Source organism: Erpetoichthys calabaricus, chromosome 12 (genome assembly GCF_900747795.2).
Source record: "Erpetoichthys calabaricus chromosome 12, fErpCal1.3, whole genome shotgun sequence".
Taxonomy (NCBI): Eukaryota; Metazoa; Chordata; class Cladistia; order Polypteriformes; family Polypteridae; genus Erpetoichthys; species Erpetoichthys calabaricus.
This window is the reverse complement of record NC_041405.2, coordinates 27,150,186-27,166,777: the sequence shown is the minus strand read 5'-3', so window position 1 is coordinate 27,166,777 and position 16,592 is coordinate 27,150,186. Positions and strand designations below refer to the sequence as shown.

The 16,592-nt window shown below is 40.2% G+C and overlaps 1 protein-coding gene across 1 annotated transcript in view; it reads left to right on the top strand.

Annotated features, from left to right (window-relative positions):
• LOC114661981 (caspase recruitment domain-containing protein 10-like) overlaps positions 1 to 16,592 on the top strand; it is a 174,327-nt gene that overhangs the window by 40,710 nt on the left and 117,025 nt on the right. Inside the window, exons 3-6 of the mRNA XM_051934920.1 lie at positions 3,419 to 3,556; positions 5,913 to 6,238; positions 15,094 to 15,261; positions 15,732 to 15,869. Coding sequence (XP_051790880.1) covers positions 3,419 to 3,556; positions 5,913 to 6,238; positions 15,094 to 15,261; positions 15,732 to 15,869 — 770 coding nt within the window. The remainder of the gene's footprint in view (positions 1 to 3,418; positions 3,557 to 5,912; positions 6,239 to 15,093; positions 15,262 to 15,731; positions 15,870 to 16,592) is intronic.

Below are 16,592 nucleotides of genomic sequence, written 5' to 3'. Positions count from 1 at the left end.
AAGAAACACTTCAAGATAATGGAAAAATAAAGGATGATCTATCATGCAAAAAACATTATCTTCAACAACTGAGCCAACCAGAAAAAAATATGCCATTCAGTCACTCTGGCTGAAAAACCCAAAGATGGCTTAGATATGCAGCATGTCAGAAAAAAGCATTAACTTTGAAGCCTTTATGCTTCATATCATTTATTATGAAAGTGTTAAGTCCTCCTGTTCTGCTTGCTGTTCATCTAAAAAAAAAGTCCTATTCCGCAATCACTTTTAAACATTATAGACTTGGCCATTTTGTATAAATTGTTTAGCATTTGACATATGCAGAAGATTATGTCATGTCATTTTTAACCCGATTAATCCAGAACAGGGTCATGGGAGTGCTGGAAGCTATACCAGCTAGCATAGGGTGTAAGGCAGGAATAAACGCTGGACAGAGCGCCAGCCCGTTGCAGACCGAACACATATGCACGCACGCACGGACACACACCAAACACACACTCGGGCCAATTTAGTGTCACCAATTCACCTGACCGGCATGTCTTTGGAGAGATGAAGGAAACTGGTGAACCTGGAGGAAATCTAAACAGACATGGGGAGAACAAGCAAAATCAACCAGGGGCTCGAATCCTGAACTCCTTACTGTGAGACAGCAATGCTGCCACCGTGCTGCCCCATGGAAGATTATTTATGCAAACTTTAAATGCAATCCAGAGTATTAACTACATTGCAGTGCAATGCATAAGTACACAGTACATTTCATTTTGGCACAGTATTGCTTTTTAATTCATGTATTGCATTTAGATAGATAGATAGATAGATAGATAGATAGATAGATAGATAGATAGATAGATAGATAGATAGATAGATAGATAGATAGATAGATAGATAGATAGATAGATAGATAGATAGATAGATAGATAACTTTATTAATCCCAAGGGGAAATTCAAATACTCCAGCAGCAGCATACTGATAAAAACAATATTGCAGGTAAAACAGACAGTAACTTTGTATAATGATAGATAGATACTTTATTAATCCCAAGGAGAAATTTCACTTGCATTGTAGCATTTTGATTCAAGGCCACGCACTAATCATGTCAAAGCTGAATGTAATCAAATGACCAATCAGAGTTACAAGCTGGAGCAAGGGGCGTTGACTGGTGGGTCAAGAGGCATTCTAGTTGCAAACATTTTCATGCTATGGTGCCAAGTTTTATCAGTGTGGAGTGATTAACAAAATGGTGAGATGTATGTTTTAGGTGTTGTTGATAATGTTCACTCTTATGTGAACTTGTCTGAATATCTTTTATATATAAATGTCTACGCGTGGAAGTGTGTGTGTCTGTCCGGCCCGGAAGTGAGAGGTGGAGTCGGGGTAAGGGAACAGAAAAGTCACTTAGCCACTAATAACACAAGTGAGGCCAGCATGTCAGCAAAACGAAAACTCAGAAGAAAGACAAAGTCACTTAGCCGCTAACATCGGCAAAATTGTATCCTTTTAACTTTTCCTCCCACCGCTAATGCACAAGCGAGGCGAGCACGTCGGCAAAATGAATCCTCCTAGGAGAGAGATGCTCAGAGTAGTTCCTTTCAATTACCTCACATCTCTACATTTCAGTTTTGTTTTTTTATAATGATTTCAATACTTTCTAGGACCTCAGGCTTTTTACAGCACAGTCTTACACATTGTGTTATAATTGCATTATATATCATGTTGTCTGCAGTGGGTTGGCACCCTGCCCAGAATTGGTTCCTGCCTTGTGCCCTGTGTTGGCTGGGATTGGCTCCAGCAGACCCCCGTGACCCTGTGTTCAGATTCAGCAGGTTGGAAAAAGGATGTATGGATGGATCATATTGTTCCATTCTTCTTCTTACTAGTGACCAATTCTTCAAGATGTTAAGCAATAGCTGGTACTGTGAACTCCATCTGTAGGTATGTACAGACCATTGAGTGCTTCTATTATACTGGTCCTTTCCAGCAACCAATCAACTCGGAACAAGAATGAAATTGTCATTTGCATCGCCAGCTTTCACCTGTTCAGTGACATGGTAGATCTCCTGTCTTATCAACTGATCTTGAGCGCTGGGTGAATACACTCCTGATTGAGACACCTCTTACCCCAACTGTTCACGTCCCATGTCCCATCTTTGGGAATTTGTTGGTCATTGGATTACATTAGTTTTGGCATGGTTAAAGCGTGCTGTTGAATCAAAATCCAATACACTCGTAGAAGCAGTTAAGCAAAATGCAATGAGCTTGCTTGTTTTTACTCACAGGAAATCGTTTCTGCTCAAAGGTTGATCTTTGATGGCTCATGAGACTTAAAAGAGTTTCCCATGTGTGTTTCATTTAAAAATCAGTTGTCACAGATGTTTCTCCTAAAATTCCTTAGGAGAAATAGCTTTGTATAAGAAAGAGACATGAGATACATCTGAGGTAAAAGGAGTCAAAATTGAGAATTTGGTTAGAAAAGCATGTTATGTGAGATCTTTCTAGTCTTGCTTGAATCTCCTTCAGGACAACATATTTTTACTTATTACTGGACTGTATGCCTTTATCTGAGGTGACTTACAATATTTGAGATACGATTGGTTACATTTCTTTTGTTTTTCCAGTTGGAGCACAGGCAGATGAAGTGACTCGTTCATAGTCACACACAGTGGTGTCAGTAGTGGGATCGGAATCCACAATCTCGGGGTTTGAAGTCCAAAGTCTTATCCATTATGCCACACTGCCTGTCATGTCTTCTAGAATGAGTATGATCTAATGGGAGCACAGCAATATAAGTTACTGCCATTAATAATAGTTATGCAGAAGCAAGGAATGCAGTTTTCTAATCATAGTAATGTGTTTTATTACCACAGACAAATTTGGATTTCACCATATATTACTGAGCACGCAATACAAATACTTTCAGATTACAAAAAGATGTCAAGGCACTATTTGGAAAATCTGAGTCCATTGCGTGTCTTTGCTGGGGTCTCTGTTGAAACTCAAGGGGAGACACTTGTGATAATACTGGAGTATTTTTTCTCCAGTGAAAAATCCGAGAAGCCTGACAGAAAAGAACATATCTCCATTTTACTTCTTTCTGATCTCATTGTTGTCTGGGAAACAGCCATAAAGATATTAAGGAGATCTCATTTTTGAATTTTCTTTCCTTTGGTAGTTATGACACACAATATATGGACATGGATCAAAATGCAATATTTTAGTTAGATTTACATTGTCGTAATGTCTTATCGTGTGTTCTTATAGGGAGAAAGGAGATTTATCTTGAAAACATTTCCATTTTTAAAAACCCTTCTTGTGTGATATAGATAGAGTTAAATATGAGCATAATTCTATTACGTGAATTTCCAGCTCTATTCCATTTTTGTGTTTTTATTACACTAACCTTTTGATTTGTCTGTCCTGTAGGTCATTTGATTGATATTCTTCAACAGAGAGGGTGCAGAGGTTATGAAGCCTTTATGGAGTCTCTGGAATTTTACCATCCGGACCTATACACTCATATAACTGGAAGAGAACCTACTCAACGTTGCTCTATTATATTGGGTAAGATGACTCAATATGGGTAAGAACGACTTATTACAGAGTAAATCATAAAGATTCACAAATGTTGCAAGAGGTTTTGGTTATGGATGTGGAGAGGGGTTCATTTTGAATGTACTCACTTTAATGTGTAAATTTATTTAGTTAGTTAAAAAAGTAAGAGTCATTCAACATCTCTGGGGTGATGGCCATAATCATTTAGGCTGGAGAGTGTCCCACTGTGTATCTTGCATACTCCTTCACTCCAGCTCTAAAGGTCAGTGTAGAATTTGGGAGAACAAGGAATTAATTAAATTCCATGTGCTATTTTTCTGTTTTTTGATTTCAATTTTTGATTTTTTTAAAATAAATTTGCAAATGTTTCCGAAGACATTTTTGTACACATACGTTAATGAGTACAGCATGATGAGCAAAAACAGCAAATTTATCCATTTAAAATGAAATGTACAATACAATAAAATATGCAGAAAGTGAGGGATCTGAATACTTTTTGAATCCACTGTATGTAGAGATTTATATCCTTATAATGAGTGGCTGCTTTTGGAATTCTATGCTGGTCAAATTGTGTTAGAACTGAGTGCTTGGAACTAAAAAAAACAATTCGTAATAACAGGGATTTCGTTATAATGGAATTTGCAGATGGCGCAGTCTCTTAGCACATACAATTGACAAAGCTGTCTGTGGAATGCGTAACACATTGGCAACAACTTTTTTTTTTTGTGCCAGCATCAATGTCGGCGAGAAGTTCCATCTTTTTCTGTAAATTGCTGCCATCGATTCCAGTTGAAACCCATATGAGGACCTAGGGTTTGTTCCCCATATTGCCCATAGCACGTAGCGTTCAATATTATTAAATGTTGGAGTTTTGTGGTAAGTCGGGGATTCCCCTCAGTATCTGGAGCATGCTCCCCTTTAGTTAAAAAAAAAAAAACAGCGGCCCTCGGTGTACATAACACGGACTTTCCGGAGCGATCTCTGCCTGAGTTGCATCAATAGCACCCCTCGGTGTCCGCAGCTTACACCCCTTAATTTTCATAAGCAGCACCGAAGTTGCCAGCCTATTTCACCTATTGCACTGCTTCTTAACCTGTGTACCACACCTGAGTCAATGTTTTCGAAGATCGGGCCTGATTCACAGTGGTATCATTGCAGGTGGGCCGTGAAAGACTAACCTTGCTCTAATGATCACGCTTGATTCACTGCGGTGGTATTGCAGGATGATGACAACCGATCTTGGGCATAGTCCACTAATTCCCACTATGATGATTGCACTCGGTTCACTGATAGAGTCTAGTGGCGGAAATCCAGAACTCTGCAAGTAGAGGGGAACTCGTATCCCTCCTCCTAGATTCGCCCACTATATCCCCGGTCTGCTGCAATACCCTTCTTGAGTTCTGCTCCAATGCAAGAATGTGATGAACATTGAGTAAAGTAAGTGACGTAAACGTGTAATCCAATTGCCTGTTCAGCAGATCTCCTGAATTGTGACTTTTGGGCCAAGGCCAGAAGAAATGCACATGTTTTGCTATTTTTTTTAATGGAAAATGACTTTTTCGTAATAAAATTTGCAGATAAAATGGACTCCGCTGTCGTGATTTTTTTACATTAGTTCTATAGACAACCGGCCACAAACAAAAAAAAGAAAATTAAAACAAGGATTTTGCTACCACGGAATTTGACCTGTATTAGACAGTCTCTAATAAAAGAGACTCAACTGTCACATGTGATCCTATGCTGTTTCTCTCAGCCCTTACCTGATAACAACATCCATACATCCATCCATTATCCAACCCGCTGAATCCGAACACAGGGTCACAGGGGTCTGCTGGAGCCAATCCCAGTCAACACAGGGCACAAGGCAGGAACCAATCCCAGGCAGGGTGCCAACCCACCGCAGTTGATAACAACATCCAGGTCTTTATTGAGTGACACCTGAGCAACAAACATTTACATTTTTTTATTATATGTTCCACTATTATTATGAAAATATTTGTATCATTTATTATGCATGTGCATCCTTTAATAAGAACATATGCAAGTAAAGATTCTGTTGTCCCAGTAACATATGGCAAGTAATGCTGCTGAAGTGGGCTATTTGAAAGCAGCAATGATAATATGGAGAATAAATAAATAAAATTATAATTCATAATGACAGAGTCAGATGCTTTTTTGTATCTAAAACAGGTGTCTGGGAGAGTTTTATATAATTTTTTGCGGCCTGTGACATTAGATATGCATGGTATACTGATTAATATCCTAGTATGACTATTGCAAAATAAAGATGTTGACTTCTCCACTGTGTACAAGAATGTCTTAAGATGTTTTCATCCTTGTGGAATCATCACATGTTTAATTTCAGATGAAGAAGGTCCAGAGGGGCTAACTCAGTTCCTCCTGGAGGAGGTGAAAAAGCTACGGGAACAGCTGAAAAATAGCAAGCTATGCGAGAAGCGCCTGTCTCAGCGCTTTCGTATGGTCGAGGAAGAGAGGCGACATGCAGAGCAGAGGCTGAAGCAAATGCAAGAGGAAGAAGCTGTCTTTAACCGCGTACGAAGCGACTGGGAGGCTAGCAGTCAAGAACTGATGCGTGTCAAAGAGCAGAACTACTCTCTTGCACTGAAGTATAGCCAAGCATTACAGGAAAAGGCAGATGCTATAATTCGGGCAAGGGATCTCCAGCTTCAGGTAAGAAATGTAATAGTAGGGCAGCTGCTCAGAATACCAAAAAACATATCAAATTACAGAGTTTGACATCTTTTGGGATTAATAAAGTATCTATCTATCTATCTATCTATCTATCTATCTATCTATCTATCTATCTATCTATCTATCTATCTATCTATCTATCTATCTATCTATCTATCTATCTATCTATCTATCTATCTATCTATCTATCTATCTATCTATCTTTGTTGTTTTATTTTGTAAAAAGTGATTCACCGACAGCTAAGGAAAGTATTCATTCTTTTAGTCTCATTTGTTAAGATTTTTCTTTTGCTTCTATTCTTGGGTTGCATTTTACTGATTTACTAGCAGTCCTCCGTGGTTCCGACCACGTAGTAGTGAAACAGGATAAACTTTAAAAATCAATAAACAAACAGGTATCACTAGTTAAGCGGAGGCAAGGTACAGTCCAAAACGTGGCCAGAGGTAGAGCGATTCGAACGGAGGCTGGTGCGTGAGTGAGGAGGGCCCTGCCCGGCTCCCCCACTCCTGACGTCACGCTTCCCCCTCCCCTCGGCCCAGAGCCTCTGTCTCGGATTAGTGTGAATATATCACTCCTGCAAGTGAACTATGATAATTGCCATGATGAGTGAAGTCACAAAATCGAGCAAATTATAGAAAAACCCAATCTAAATCCGTTAAGTAGTTCTCTCGTTCACTCGCTTAGCTGGAAGCAAGATACATTTCGACGCTGGCACGTGAGTGAGAAGGGCAACGCCCGGCTCCCCACTCCTGACGTCACGCTTCCCCCTCCCTTCGGCCCGGAGCCTCTGTCTCAGATTAGTATGAATAAATTGCTCCTGTAAGCGAACTATGATGCTAAGAGCGATGAGAGAAATTACAAAATCCCCGATCTAAATCCATGAAGTGGTTCTGTCATACGCTAGCTAAGTGGATGTAAGATACGCCCCAAGATTGGTGCATGAGTGAGGACGGCCCCACCCCCCTCCCCTTGGCCTGCTGCATGTCTCTCAGATTTGTGCAAATAAATTGGTACAGCAAGCGAACTATGATACTTAGCGCAATGAGAGAAGTCGCAAAATCAACTGGAAGTGTTCAAGCAAATTATAGAATAAAACCCGATCTAAAGCTGTTAAGTAGTTCTCTTGCAAAAAGCGGACAGACAGACAGACACAAACAACCAAGATAGAATTACAAAGTAAGTGAATCTTCATTCCCTGGTGCCCTGTCCAGGGTTTGTTCCTGCCTTGCACCCTGAGCTAGTTGGGATAGGCTCCAGCAGAAACCCCCAACCCTATTCAGGACTAAGCAGGTTAGAAAATGACTGACTGACTGAATCTTCATTCTCTTCTTCCTCTCTTCCTGTTGAGTGTCACCTGGATGAATCCGAGTCGGGAGGCAGTGGGCACCATTTAAGCTGGACCCAGGAATACTTCTGGCACCATAGTGTGTTCTCTTGTTAGCACTTCTGGGTCACGTGTAAACTAAGGATGTCCTCTCCTGACAGCACCCTCTAACGGCAGCCAGTGACCCCAGCGGGGCTGCACTTCCAAACTCCAACTCCCATGTACCCCTGCAGGTGTCCAAACTAGGACAACTTGAGATGACAGCTGCCATCTTTTATACGGAGGATGAAACTGCCCCAGGCCTCCGGCTTCTGCTGGTCCATCCATTATATACCTCCAGCCGGCCAGGAAGTCATTTTCCTGTCCAGCCAGCATACCTGTCTATCCTTCATGACACTGTGTAATCCAAAGTAAGGAAGAGAAGAATGACACAGCCATCATCATCAGGTGTTGTTCTGTATTGGAGAATTGAACATCATGGTTCTCTAGGCTTCCAGCTGATCTTCTTATCAGATGTCCAGCATACTTCATCTTCATCTATTCGTAGATGTTTCTTTGTTGTTATTCCGAGTAACTCCTCTTTGCGAGTTGGTCTGTTTTTCCAGTTTATTAGTAAAATGTTGGTTTTCCTTTTCTGACATTTATGTAGAGTCCATGTTTCCCACTCATCATGTTTAAATTGAGAAGCAATTTATTTTTCTGATTGAGTTTAAAATCTCATTTCACTATTTGTATTTTGAAAAAGCATCTTTGCACAAGCTTGGCAACTTGAGGACATTCTTAGAATTGTACTTAAGCCACTCCTGTGTTGTTTTGATTTGTACTTAGGGTCATTGCCCTGTTGGAAAGTGATCCTTTGGCTCAGTCTGAGGTCCAGAGGGCTCAGGAGCAGGTTTACTTTAAGGTTATCCTTGCCCTTTGCTCTATTGTCCCAGTCCCTGCTGCTGGAAAGCTGCCCCACATCATAATCCTGCCACCATTAAGCTTCACCAAGTAGGATAGCATCATGCAGGTGATGAGCAGTGCCTGGTTTCCTCCAGACATGATGCTAGTCTTAGTTTCTTCAGACCATGTTTCACACACACTGAGAAGCACTTTCTTTTTCAGATTGAGTTTAAAATCTCATTTCATTATTTGTGTTTTGAAAAAGTATCTTTGGTCATTCCTATTGGTGTTACTCCTTTTGTACATTTCCCATTTTCTCTTATTTGCTTCTAAAGTACTGTACAGTGAAATCTTGGATTGCGAGTAACTTGGTTTACGAGTGTTTTGCAAGACAAGCTACAATTTTTTATAAATTTTAACTTGATAAACGAGCGAGGTCTTGCAATACGAGTAGTACGTATACGCTTTGTCTGCTGAGCGTCACGTGGGGATTGTGGGTAATCGTCTCCCATGCTCATTCTCAGTTGGCGTGCCTCACTCATATAGTCAACATCTGTATGAGCGTATATAGTTATATTTAAAAGTTTGGGAACCCCTCTTATTCTTTGGATTTTTGTTTATCATTGGCTGAGCTTTCAAAGTAGCAACTTCCTTTTAATATACGACATGCCTTTTGGAAACAGTAGTATTTCAGCAGTGACATTAAGTTTATTGGATTAACAGAAAATATGCAATATGCATCATAACAAAATTAGACAGGTGCATAAATTTGGGCACCCAAACAGAGATATTACATCAATACTTAGGTGAGCCTCCTTTTGCAGATATAACAGCCTCTAGATGCTGTCCTCCTATAGCCTTTGATGAATGTTTGGATTCTGGATGGAGGTATTTTTCACCATTCTTCCGTACAAAATCTCTCCAGTTCAGTTAAATTTGATGGCTGTCAAGCATGGACAGCCTGCTTCAAATCATCCCATAGATTTTCGATGATATTCAAGTCAGGGGACTGTGACAGCCATTCCAGAACATTGTACTTCTCCCTCTGCATGAATGCCTTTGTAGATATCGAACTGAGTTTTGGGTCATTGTCTTGTTGGAATATCTAACCCCTGTGTAACTTCAACTTTGTGACTGATGCTTCTACATTATCCTGAAGAATTTGTTGATATTGGGTTGAATTCATTTGACCCTTGACTTTAACAAGGGCCGCATTCCAGGGACTAGCCATACAGCCCCACAGCCTGATGGAACCTCCACCAAATTTGACAGTAGGTAGCAGGTGTTTTTCTTGGAATGCGGTCTTCTTCTTCCGCCATGCAAAGCACTTTTTGTTATGACCAAATAACTCAATTTTTGTCTCATCAGTCCAAAGCACTTTGTTCCAAAATGAATCTGGCTAAATGAGCATTTGCATACAACAAGCGACTGTTTGTGGCGTGAGTGCAGAAAGGGCTTCTTTCTCATCACCCTGCCATACAGATGTTCTTTGTGCAAATTGCACTGAATTGTAGAACGATGTACAGATACACCATCTGCAGCAAGATGTTCTTGCAGGTCTTTGGAGGTGATCTGTGGCTTGTCTGTAACCATTCTCACAATCCTGTGCATATGCCGCTCCTGTATTTTTCTTGGCCTGCCAGACCTGCTGGGTTTAACAGCAACTGTGCCTGTGGCCTTCCATTTCCTGATTACATTCCTTACAGTTGAAACTGACAGTTTAAACCTCTGAGATAGCTTTTTGTAGCCTTCACCTAAACCATGAGACTGAACAATCTTTGTTTTCAGATCTTTTACGAGTTGCTTTGAGGATCCCATGCTGTCACTCTTCAGAGGAGAGTCAAAAGGAAGCACAACTTGCAATTGACCACCTTAAATACCTTTTCTCATGATTGGACACACCTGTCTATGAAGTTTAAGGCTTAGCGAGCTAATCCAACCAATTTGGTGTTGTAAGTAATCAGCATTGAGCAGTTACATGCATTCAAATCAGCAAAATTACAAGGGGACCCAAATTTTTGCACCGCCAGTTTTTCACATTTGATTTAATTTCATACAACTAAATACTGCTTCACTAAAAATCTTTGTTTGTAAAACACCCCAGTACTCAGATGTTCCTAGAAAATGAAAGACATACCACTGTTATCTTTTTGTTGAAAGTGGAGTAAATTATTATGCAGGCTGAGAGGGGTTCCCAAACTTTTTCATATGACTGTTCTATTTACTATGGCATGGTGACCACGTGTGTGTGCTGTAACGTGCGAGTCCCTGTCATGCACCCTAAAACACGAGGCTGAGTCTCAGTACTTTAGCAAAACCAGCTTTATTCTATTGGAAACAGGAACAGCGCGGTTATTTATTGTAGTGGGATCTACCGCTCTCCTATACAGAGACACAGCAATCAGGCAGGGACGTGACCAGGTTAGTGGCTAAGTAATACTGGGCTCTTGTATTTGTAATGTTCCTTGCATCACCCATCGACGGCAGGCGCTTATAGCTTGACCGCGATCTTTTCTGATTCTCTTTTATGGCGAACTGCTACAGCACTGGGATCCTGCAGTTGCTTGCTTCGGAGCGCTCTTCCACGTGTTGTCCCATTTGAGGGGGGGTGGGGAGGGCGGAATCCCAAAAAAGTTTAGAAACCTTACAGTGCGTATGGCATTTTTTTTCATTTTGTGTCCAAGTGTAGTGACTCTTCAGGCAAAAGCAATTGCCATTGGATAGGTTTCCTTGTTAAAGTCGCAAAAAAAGAAAAAGATTCCAGTGAGCCGACAGATAGCAGTGATTCTGTTAGTTAGAGTGAAGAATTTGTATTAATCATTTTTATATAAATATTTGTGGATTGTGAAACGAATTATCTGAGTTTCCATTATTTCTTATGGGGAAAGTCGCTTTGATATATGAGTGCTTTGGATTACAAGCACATTTTCCGGAACGAATTATGCTCGTAAACTGAGGTTCCACTGTGTTTGTATTCTTTAACCTGCTCCAGATTCATTCCTTGGGCCACTATCTCACACGTTTTCCTTTAGTTTTAGAGATGATCATAATTTTGGTCTTCTTTATGCTTAATTCCATTCCATATTCCCTTCCTTCATATATTATTTTGTTAGTTGGTTTCTGTGGTGTAGTGGTAGCCCTGTTGCCTCGCAGTATGGAGATCATGGGTTCGTGTCCCGGGTCCTCCTTGTGTGGAGGGCACTTTGAGTAGTGAGGAAAGTGCTCTATAAATGTAAAGAATTATTTTACTATTATTTTTCATTCTTTTCAGTCAGTACTGTGTCATCGGCTTATCTTATATTATTTATTATGTGTCCTCCAATGTTTCTCCTTTATCCTCCTCCTGCACAGCTTTTACTAAATGTTCACTTTATTAATTGAGTAATATAGGTAATACAATACATCCCTGCCTTACTCCTTTTTTTATTGTAAAGTATTTTGAGTTCCCATTTACAGTTCTAATATAAGCCTCCTCATTCCAAAATATGGCTTTGATTATTTTTCATTTAATGTTTGGTATATCAGCCTTTTGCATATCCTCCAGTACAATATTACGTTTTGCTTTATCAAGTGCTTTTCTGTGGTCAAAATAGTACAAATATAAGATTTTTCTTTTTTCTAAAACTCTTTTTTGGAGCATTTTTAATTGGAAAATTTCATCCTTTTATTTCTTTTCCCTTTCTAAAACATGTTCTATTGTGTTTTTTTTTCACTTATTTTGTTTATCAAGTTAAGCAGAAGGTTAGTTGCATGCAAGATTAAGAAAAAGTCACAATCACAATTTTTGGCTCTGCCTATTTTTGGAATTTGACTAAATATGCAATTCTGAAGGTCTTCCTGGAATTATCCCTTATTATATATTTTATTTGTTACTTTTGTTACTGATTCTATCCCTCTACCATCTTGTTGCTTCTGGAATTCTGCTGGCATTTGGTCGCGATATTTTGTAAGATAACACAATATGCCGTATATACTCGAGTATAAGCCGACCCGAATATAAGCCGAGGTACCTAATTTTACCTACAAAAACTGGAAAAACTGATTGACTAGAGTATAAGCCTAGGTTGGGAAATGCAGCAGCTACTGGTAAGTTTCAATAATCAAAATAAATACCAATAAAATTACTGTACATTAATTGAGGCATCAGTTGGTTAAATGTTTTTGAGTATTTATTTCAAAGAAAAACAGTAAACTAGCTCTGTAAGTGGAGAAGAAAGAAGTGGTCAACAAAAACAATATGGTATCTCTCTAGCTTGCTCTGTCTCACGTGCGCGCGCACGTGTGTGTGTGTCTCTCTCGCGCGCGTGCGTGTGTGTCTCTCTCGCGCACGCGTGTCTCTCTCACATGCACGTGTGTGTGTCTCTCTCGCGCACGTGCGTGTGTGTGTGTGTCTCTCTCTTGCGCGTGCATGTCTCTCTCACATGCACGTGTGTGTGTGTCTCTCTCTTGCATGTGTGTGTGTCTCTCTTGCGCTCTCTCTCTTGCTCGCTGCGCAGGGAATGCACAGGGAGAAACTGAACACGTATGGAAATCATTGGCGCGCACAAACCGAAAGGGAAACTGGCTTGTTTGTATACCGGGGGGCAGCGGGACCTGACTCGAATATAAGCCGAGGGTGACGTTTTTCAGCACATTTTGGGTGCTGAAAAACTCGGCTTATATTCAAGTATATACGGTATTGTTAAAATATAGCAACAAGGAATGTCAATCATGCTTAAAAAATTATTCAATTAAGGAGATATTATCTTTCCAGGTAAAATACAAGAAAATGAATGAATTCTAATGTACTAAGACCTGCAGAAACAGTATAAATCAAGGGTGCCCAACAGTCATTGCAGCTTTCCTTTGCAACCAAATTCCCAATTAGAAACCAGCTAGTTTGGCTTGTGAAATACACCATTTACTTAAATATTTGACCATTGGTATTTGGTTATGTTCTGCTCTGCCAGAAATTGTTTCCAGGTGTTTTTTTTGTCTTGCAGGGTCCTATGTGACTGTATTTTCCCTTTTATACTCTTTATTGTGTAGACTTTACCAAAATGCCTCCAATCCCATACACTTACCACACTGTGGTCAGCACTTCACTTCTTTATTTATAACCTCAGACAATTCGACAGCATGAAAGAGCAGGCAGGAAAATTTGCTACATATTTAATTAATTATATACGAGGGATGTTCAGAAAGTTTCTGCACTTTTAGATTTTTGTTGGAAAAGGTGAAGGTGGGAGGAGTAGTAAACTGAGTAGTGTCTGAGAGTGTCATGTGACTAATTCTGTCTGGCAAGCCAGCTGCCCTTGCTGTTTAGCATAAGAGTTGTCACCCTGTGGTGAAGATGGCTGAGAAACTTATAAATTTCACCAAAGTAAAAATAGTGTTCTGTCATATGCTTTTTGTGGGTTAAGTTTATCTCCGCATGTGTGCTCGGTATGGGGATAAAGTTCTCTCTCGTCTATGAGTGGATTGAAATGTTCGAAAATGGCCGTACTAGTGTGATGGATGCAGAGCGCTCCGGATGGGAAGATGATTTTCATGTAATGATGATGTGAAAGCAGTGGTGTATCAGTGGCTACACATTCAACCAGAAACATATTTTGCTGATAGCACTAAAATTTTGGTACGATGCTGGGAAGGTGACTATGTAGAAAATTGAATTTTTTTTGTGTAATTTGTTTTTGAAATTCTTAATAAATGGAGTTTAAAAAAGTGCAGAAACTTTTTGAATGTCCCTCGTGTTATACGTAATATGCCCAAACGTTAAACAAAATACAATGAGTGTGACTACAATACCATTATAGCCAAAGAAGCAATGCACCTTGCATACATAGGCAGCTTTCAGTCTTGTGTTCTGTCCAGCTTTCACATTGCCACTACATGGCCCTTTGATTGGAGTACTGAAACAGGCTGCATGGCTGTCACAAGATGACTTCCGACGCAGAGTTGTCTTCATTGTGAAGAAATGGCAAAAGAGTGAGAGAGAGGTGGTCTTCTTTTCATGGCCAGATGGTGAGAGAGAGAGAGAGAGAGAGAGAGAGAGAGAGAGAGAGAGAGAGAGAGAAAAGCAGAATAACCATCTTAAACCATTCCTATCACAAATCCTGAACCAATGGGTGTAGGCAACTCCATTGGTTAATCCAAACTTGTTCAGGCATTACTGGACCAATGGGAGATTGCGGAAACAGAATGGCCAATCATACACAGCCACATTTCAGACTAGATTCATACCAGCTAGGCAATTTATGGCTTTTCTGCATGGGATGGCTTATAAAATGTCACAGTTACAACAAAGACCCCTTGCAAAACTGGTTGCAACTCCCATTGATGTGAATTTCCCATTGGGATTAATAAAGTATCTATCTATCTATCTATCTATCTATCTATCTATCTATCTATCTATCTATCTATCTATCTATCTATCTATCTATCTATCTATCTATCTATCTATCTATCTATCTATCTATCTATCTATCTATCTATCTATCTATCTATCTATCTATCTATCTATCTATCTATCTATGAATTAGTAATGTATCAGTTAATAAAACTATTCAGGAAAAACTGAGACAAATGTTCCAGTGTTTATGTTGATAGTGTTAATTAATGTTCTTTTTTTATGCTGTACTGTAGGTGGATCTTCTGAAAAACAAGCTACTGTTACTGGAAGGGGAAATCAGCCCTACCCCACAAAAATACCATAAATCTGATAGTCTGAGCCGGAGCAACAGCTCCACAAAACTCCAGGAGGACAACCAGAAACTGCGCAGTCAGCTGAGTGAGCTGCAAAACACCATAGAGGTACTTAACTTATGTAAAGTTCTCTACCTTAGGAAATAGCATTGCTTACCTTTGTAGATGTCAGTGGTTATGAAATTAAAGGCTGCACTGTTATATGCAGCCAAGATTACCTAAATTCTATTGTTCACATATTGTCTCTTTGGGGTGGTACGGTGACACAGTAGTAGTGCTGCTGCCTCACAGTAAGGAGACCAGGGTTTGCATCCCAGGTCCTCCCTTCATGGAGTTTGCATGTTCTCTCATGTTTGTATGGTTTCCTCCCGAAGTCCAAAGACGTGCAGGTTAGGCGAACTGGCATTGAGAAAACTGAGTGTGTGTATGTCTGTGTGATGGACTGTTCAGGGTATGTTGCTGCCTTGCACCCTGTGCTAGCTGGAATAGGCCCCAGCAGACCCCCACAACTCTATTGAGGATTAAGCGGGATAGAAAATGACTGACTGACTGACATGTTCTCTCTTGTTATTATTCAGAGAGGTACAGGTAGTCAGGTCCTCCTAGACATCTTGGACCAGGATCGCCGTGAAGCCCTGGAGAATCGACATGATCTGTGCAATACCATCAACTGTCTGCAGACAGAACTTGAGAGAGTTGAAAGCCAACAGAAACAGGTAAATTTATTCTTTTGCCAATTCTATTATTACAGCTTAACCTTGGATTTAAAGTAAAGGTAAAGGCAGCAATGGAAAAATGCTAACACACTCTCCCACGTTTTACTCTGTGTACCTTTAACTCGATCATTGCATGGGACAACGATGCATTCAATATCACAATGTCCTTCCCACATCTCGTATCATAGCCTTTTGAATTGTCCAGTGTTTCCCTTATAAAGCATATCCTTTTAAGCAGGAGTCCTTTGATGATGTAAAATCCTGTTACTCATCATAATACTTTCACGAAATCCAGTTCCTGACTCATCTATAATACAGTTACTTAAAGAGAAATAGGTTTGGCCCTGGCCATTTCACTCTGCTGAGGTGCTAGGGCTTTTTTTTGTTTGTTTTTTTGCTAATCCTGACATGAATAGATCACTCCTTCCCAGCATCTTGACTGGCAGTATGTGGTATAGCGGGTCCGCGGCTTCAAAAAAAGGGCCAGGTTTTAAATCTGTATAGCCATGTCGTTCTCCATGGGCGCAATTGCACGACTGCGGGTAGTTAATGAGGTAGTTGGAGCGAGCTGCACATGCACATGTGGGTGCGATCATTCTCAATAGCTTCATTGGCTTCCCGTGGCGTGTGATTAAGGCACTGCGCCCACAGAGGCGCGGGAAGATGGGGCTATATATACAGGTCGGCAGCAGGAAGGGGGATAGATATATAGATGTATAGAAG